Genomic DNA, 7327 nt, shown 5'->3' with positions numbered 1-7327 from the left:
CGCGCAGACTCCTAAGAAGCCACGGTGTCAGCACTAGCAGTGCACAGTTAGCACAACCCCTGAGCTTCTAACATGCACACCTTACACAACTAATCACACAGATCCTGACCAAACAACCCCCGGCCCCTGTCTCTGACACTAAAAAGTGTCAATAAACACATTGTTGTTGTTGTTCTCCAGACCGAGAAGAGCTGAGAGACAGAGAGAGAAAAAAAAACTCCCAGTGAGCAGACTCCCAGTCCTGGCCCAGACAGAATAACTAGCTGCACAGGACGACTGACTCTGACACTATTTAACCTCCTGAGCCAATGGGAAAAAAACACACAGGAGGAGACCTAGCCAAGCTAAATCTTTAGTGCGAGGCCAGGCTTACTCACTCCTGAAATTGGGCATTACTGGAAAAGGGGTGGGGAGTAATAGAAGGACCCCTGTCCTGATTGGCTGGCCCGGGCCCAGCAGTAGAGACCTCAGGTGTGTTTGCATGGAAGGTGTTCCCAAGTGGTGTCTCGGTCCAGCGCTGGCAGCCGCAAGTCTGGCGCCCGAGGAACCACAGCTCAAACAAACTCCGCTTACGGAACGAGCCTCCTCTCGCTCGCATCTAAAGCATATTGTGTGGCTTTCCCCCCCTTCCTCAAGACAAAACACAGAGCTAAAAATAACAACCTGTGACCTGAAAGTGTAATGATAGAATTCAAACCGAAGAGGAAGAACAAGAAGGCTAAAGATTTAAAAATGTTTTATGGCAACATCCTGTCGCCACTGCTACAACCAACTGCTTCCGTTGGCTCTGAGGATTTGGGGAATCTGTCCTGTAAACATTTGACAACAGCGATAAATCAAGTATATACATACTCCCATACTAGGAAGTAAAGATGAAAATATGTAGTGTGCAAAAAAACAACAGAATAAAAAAAAAGACAGAAAGAAAGACCCGCCTCTCCCTTTCTGTCCATTCCCCCGCGTCCTTAACCCCTCTGTTGTCTCTTCCTATCTAATCAGCGGGCAGCCAAGTGCAGGTGGGACAGGCTGGTCTGTGTCTCACAGAGCAAGTGTTCAGCCTCGCTGGACCCTGGGTCATGTCAGTGGAGTGTAAACCGAAGAGGAAGCACGCGCCCCCGTTCAGGCGCATATGAACTGGAACATGTGGCTCTGAAACACCACCAACTGAGTCCCTGGCTGCTAACGTGCTCCAAGGAAAACACAGCCTCTTTTCTTTTTCTTTTCTCTAATAGTTAAATGCGGTACACACACTCTGTCAGAGCCCAGAACCTTGTCTGGCCTGCCGAGCAACGGACAATGTCCACAATGGCTACGAATAGGAAACGAGCAGGGGGGGGGAGAGACGCTGGTTCTTAACCCACACCTTGCTTTTGTATAGGTAAATAAGGACCGGTGATTGAAGGTTACCCATGCGTTACGCAGGGCACACCCACGACACGCTACTAAAAGGAAATGTGGTTAATTTACTACAGCCATTATACAGCTTCATGTCACCCCGTTGTGTGAAAGAGTAAAAATGACTGCTGAGAAGGACACGGAACACGCTTTTATACAAGTCTAAACACCCTTATACACGACACTCGTGTAACTCTATTTGAACTGTGGAAAAAGGGGCTTGAAAAATATCAACTACATTTCAAAGAAAACAGCCAAAAATGTGAAACTTTTTTGGGGGGGGGGGGGGGGGGGGCGGGCAGTTGGGCCTGGTAAAACTGAAAGAATTTATTTTTGAGCGGGATTCCAGTGATGTAATGACATTCCATATGAAAACAAGCTCCTCCACACATCTTTTTTCCATAGGATCATTGCCATATGCTGCTGCCGGTGACACACAGAACACAAGAGAGACATAAACAATCACATTCACTGTCAAACACTATAATTTCCAGCACGCGTGCCATTAACCGACATGCTGCGTGTGCTCGCAAGTGACACTGACACCCAAATTGTTAGAAGGACAATCTACAGCCCTAATAATGAAGCATGTGTTTATTTTTTATGGTCCACGTGGGGGGGAATATGGTGTCACTGTCATATTGGGAATATGGTGTTACATAGCGGGCTGCATACTAAAGAGAAAAGGCTTTAGTACAAGCAAGGTCACCCCTCATAAACATCAAACTTTCAACGTTGGCGTCTCAGATGAAAGGAATGTTACACCTACTTCATTTCTGGATTACTCGTTGATTCAAAGTCGGGTCTATCTGCGAGTTATTCAATGTTTATACAATCTTAAAACGTAAGAGGTAAGATTGGGATAGAAAAAAACATTGTGCATCCACTCTGAGCAGATAGCAATGAGCAAAATAACCTTGAATATAAACAGTTAATAAAGCATCAACAAGGACAAGTGTTACATGCTACTGACAAACTTAAAAGCTGCCAGCGGATCCACGCAATAGGGCTGAAATCCACTTCAAATTCGTCCTCTCAGATCAAAGTGCTCAGTATTTGCATGGGGATCAAACGCAGCATGGAAAGTGAAGAGGGCACAATAGTGATTCGGGGGAAGGATTAAAACAGCCATTAATTAAATATATTCTTACACAAAGCGCTCCCCACATTTTAATAGATGATGATGTGAACATTAATACTTTGCCACGGTTTGTCACTGGATTCATCAGTTATTCTCTTTGAGGATTATTACTGGGGACGCCTGCGGGACATGGCGTGCACTTGGAACTTGCACACGTGGCGTGGGAGCCTCACAGTGAAAGTGTGCAAAATCCCATTAGGAAGACGGCAGGGAAAATTAGCACATTAGTAAACATGCATTTGGAATGAACAGTAATCTTTAGACTGTTAAAATAAGGGGGGGGGCTACCAAACAGACAACAAGACCACCAGACGTTTATGAAAGTTATGAGAATGTATTCCACACTTTATTACTCCACATGTCCAGAACCAGAGCTTTGATACGAGGCACTTGAATTTCCCTTGATCATTTAGCTTTTTTTTGCAGATACATCAATCTATCCAATCAATCTGGTAAGAGCCAAAGTAAACTTAAATTAAATATATATATATACATATATATACAATAAATAAAACATTTATACATATTTATAATTATATTCATGCCACATTCAGGAGGAGAATATGATCTCACGTCCATGCAAGTCCATTTTTTCCTTTTGCAATACTGGGCATGACTACTGCACAAAACATGTGTAACAGAAAACTATGGAAAACAATAAAAACATTTCCCTTTATGCATTGAATACTGTTTGTGGATAGTTTCTCCACTGAGATACTGACACCGGTGCTTCTGTCCCGTGGCACAGCAGAGTAGTGCGCGACAGTTCAGTTCAACCACTCATCTCAATATGACAAAGTATTTTTTTTAGCAGCTCTTTACACAGGGCATAGAAGTGTGTGCGTGCGTGTGAGAGAGCGCGTGAACGTGCGTGCATGTTTTTACACACGCCTGTATGTGCATGTACGTGCCTGTGCGCTCTCCCGCGCGAATGTCTGTGCACATGCCTGAGTGTGCATGTACGTGTGCTCTCCCTCTCCCTCAGACGTGCGTGGGGCTGTCCGAGTAGGGGTCCGTCTTGGCCATGTGGAGTACCACGGCGGGTGACTTGTAGTGACAGTGTGTGCTGCCACAGCTCACGCCGCCGCAGGCCTTCCTGCTACTAGTCCTGTCCGCCAGCTTCCTGCTGCACAGGCCTTGCCAGGTCTGCAGCGTCTTGGAGCTCCACACCCACACCCCGCTGGTGATGCCCACCACCAGCGACATGAAGATCTTCAGCATGAACACCGCCACGGTGGGCACCGATGAGCCCAGTGAGCAGTCCTCGTTCCTGCGCCCGGGGAACGACACGCACTTCCCCTCCAGGCCCCGAAACTTCCAGTAGTCCATGTTGAGCCTCTCATAGAAGTAGCAGATGATGACGCAGGTGGCGGGCACCGTGTAGAGGATGGAGTAGATGCCGATCTTCACCATGAGCTTCTCCAGCTTCTCCGTGTTGGTGCCCTCTGTCTTCATCACCTTGCGGATGTGGAAGAGCGCCACGAAGCCCGTGAGGATGAAGGAGGTGCCGATGACGAGGTAGCAGGAGAGGGGGATGAGGACGAAGCCCGTGAGGGCGCCGGCGTCCATGCTGCCCACGTAGCACAGGCCCGTCAGCTCGTCCCCCGCCACCTTCCGCATGGTGAGGATGACTATGGTCTTCAGCGCGGGAATGCCCCAGGCGGCCATGTGGAAGTAGTTGCTGTGGGCTTCGATGGCCTCGTGGCCCCACTTCTTCCCCGCGGCCAGGAACCAGGTGAGCGTCAGGATGACCCACCAGATGGAGGAGGCCATGCCGAAGTAGTACAGGATGAGGAAGACGATGGTGCAGCCCGTCGACTCCAGCCCCTCCTGGATGATGTACAGCTCGCCGTTTTCCCGGTCGCAGGCGATGTTCTCCGCCCCGGCCACCGAGCGGATGATGAAGGCCACGGAGTAGACGTTGTAGCACATGGAGAGGAAGATGATGGGTCGCTCGGGGTACTGGAAGCGGTGGGGGTCCAGGAGGAAGGTAAGCACGGTGAAGGCGGTGGAGACGAAACACAGCGTGGACCAGACTGTCATCCAGATGAAGGCGAAGTCCTTGTCTCGCCTGGACCAGAACACGTCGACGGCGGAGGAGCAGCGCGGGGCACACGACTGGCTCTTCTCCACGTACTGGAACTTCTCCGGGTTCTCGCAGGACCCCAGGCCGCCCGGCGGGCGCACGCCACCACCACCGCCGCCACCGGGCTGCCTGGGCCGAGGCGGGACAGGGAGCATGCCCTCCCCCTTTTTGGTTTCGATCTTGGTGTCGTTCTCGGGGGCCTCCATGCACAGAGCGTTGGGGTCGTTCCTGGTGGGTAACTTTGAACAGTCGAGCGAGTCTGGCCAGGCGTAGTTGAACTTCTCCATGATAGGGGAGCACTTCTGCCTGGCCTGCTCGCACATGGGTCTACAGGCTGGAATGGAGGTGGACACTTTGTCGGTACACATAGGGGCATAGAGGGAGCAGAGGAAGAAACGGAGGTGCACATCACAGCCATACTCCACCAGTGGGGCGAACTCGTTCAGCTTGATGGCAGCTTCCTTCTGGTTGTCATGGTCCATAAAATTGGGCATCCTAGTCAAGTTGTAGCCGATCCCCTGACACATGGGAATGACGATGGGTTCGCATTTGGCTGGTCTGCCTCGCTCCAGGTCGTAGGATCCGATCTCAAAGCTGGAGGCAGAAATTACTAGCAGACACCACAGAAAAATCACCATCTTCAAAGGGCACCCATCCATGCTCATTTTCAGTCATATGTCAAAAATGGAACGTTTCTTGTGAGGCAATGTCCATACAAAAGCTGAAAAGGTACGGGTGAGGTATGTCCTCACTATTTCCCCATAGCGAAGGCAGGTCCAAATGTGCGTTATCCGTTACAAAAGCATTTCCCCGAAAAAGCGACAGTGAAATTAATTCGTTGAGGTATATCACTGACGTGAATAGGTTATTCAAAACGAATTAACTTCATTAAAACGGCGATTAATGCCTTTCATTAATAGGTGAAACTCCGAAACTTCGAACGCGCTGCGTTCAGTGACTGATATTCACAACAGAGGAAAAAGAGCATGGAAATAAACCACGGATTACCTCAAGCGGTAACTAAGTAGAGTCCTTGAAACGATTGCTTTCAAATAAAAAACGGAATTTGAGTCGCTGTTTATTGTGTCGATCGATACAAATCTTTTAAGCTCTTGACAACGGAGGGTCTTCATCCACAGCTTGCAAACGCGACACTGAACTTTCTCTGCAGCTTGCGGGGACTTCAGTCGGAGGGGGGGGGGGGGCATTAGTGACGCTCTACACAATGTGGAGCGTCACAAATGCCCCCCCCCCCCCCCCCCCCCGCAAGTTGTCTCCAAATTTTGGATGCTGGTCAAATATCTTAAATATCTCTTTTAGGAGGGCTATACAAAGTATGGACTTACATTTACTCTGTGAATGATTATTCTTTTTTATTTTTGACCAAAAAGGCTTGTAGGCAATTCCGTTTCCAAATGCACATTACATTCAGTACTATAGCAGTCTATCTGTATGTCATGTATGTCATATATGTTATGATGAATTGAAAATGGGGGACCCTGATGTAAACAAGACGAAAGTCTTTCTCTGGTCTGCATCCCCTTAACAATTGTATGTATTGAGCTGTACTGTACTGTACCCATTCTGCAATCTGTTAATACACTTTTCATTCAATCAATCAATCAAGCAGTGAGAGGGAATTTTTTTTTTGTTTATTGAAAATATATAAAATATGTCTACATCAATCACCAGTGGTAAGGTGAATTCCCTACCTCCCCTATACAATTAGACCCATAATAATGCATGTGTTAACCAGGGAGCATGCCAGCCCCCCGCATCCCCTCAAATAATCGCCCCATATCACCGGTAAAGAAGACAAACCAGCATCAGCAGACAGGCCTAACATCACCCTATCGATGATGCTGAAGTGATAACGGCCCAGGAAAAGACTATTGTTTCCATCTAGTGGTTGAATGGGGGAGGCAACCAGCTGTCCTCTACTCGGCACACGTTTGGACTTTTTGATCCCTGATATACAGGTATGTTGGGCTTGGCTATAAACTCCATGTCATTTCAGTTGGCACACATAAAAAAAAATGACACACACATACACACACACACACACACACACACACACACACACACACACACACACGCACGCACGCACGCACGCACACACACACACACACACACACACACACACACACACACACACACACACACACACACACACACACACACACACACACACACACACACACACACACACACACACACAACCACTAGCAATACAATTACTAGAAAATAACTACAATTTAAATGAGCCTACAAGTGGCTGTAAAAATTATTAGCCGGATGCTATATGAAAGCTACCAACAATGACTGACAGCTAGCGTTTGACAGTGCTGACCAATAAAGGAAGTGATTTATTGAGATTTGTGTATCTCCGACCACATGTCTTTATGATTAAACATCTGACAAGTAGGTGAGAACTATAAACATCTGACAAGTACTTTGAGGTGTGAACTATATTGCTTACATGCCAAACCCTCGATTATCCCGGCTGTTAACTCACCACTCTCTAAAGAAAGAACACCTCTTTTGGGTGTGTTTGCTTACTAGCAAATTGATGTGGGCGAAGGCGTTACAGTCGACCCCAGCTGTTCCAATGTGTTGCTATATCAGATCTGGCATTAGGCTGAAACACCCTTGCCAACTATGGTGTAAACCAACCTTGCCTTCAGCTTTAAGCCTGATCCAACAAC

The 7327-nt window shown here is 47.9% G+C and overlaps 1 protein-coding gene across 1 annotated transcript; it reads right to left on the bottom strand.

Moving 5' to 3' along the window:
• Nucleotides 1–1834: 1834 nt before the first annotated feature.
• Nucleotides 1835–5755, bottom strand: fzd9b (frizzled class receptor 9b). The gene has a single exon (XM_084334324.1). The coding sequence runs from the start codon at nucleotides 5285–5287 to the stop codon at nucleotides 3518–3520; it is 1770 nt and encodes a 589-aa protein (XP_084190450.1). The 5' UTR covers nucleotides 5288–5755; the 3' UTR covers nucleotides 1835–3517.
• Nucleotides 5756–7327: the final 1572 nt, after the last annotated feature.

This window comes from Notolepis coatsorum, assembly GCF_963971535.1.
Source record: "Notolepis coatsorum genome assembly, chromosome: 1".
NCBI lineage: Eukaryota > Metazoa > Chordata > Actinopteri > Aulopiformes > Paralepididae > Notolepis > Notolepis coatsorum.
Note: the sequence above shows the minus strand (reverse complement) of the source record. Positions and strands in the feature narration are given on the sequence as shown.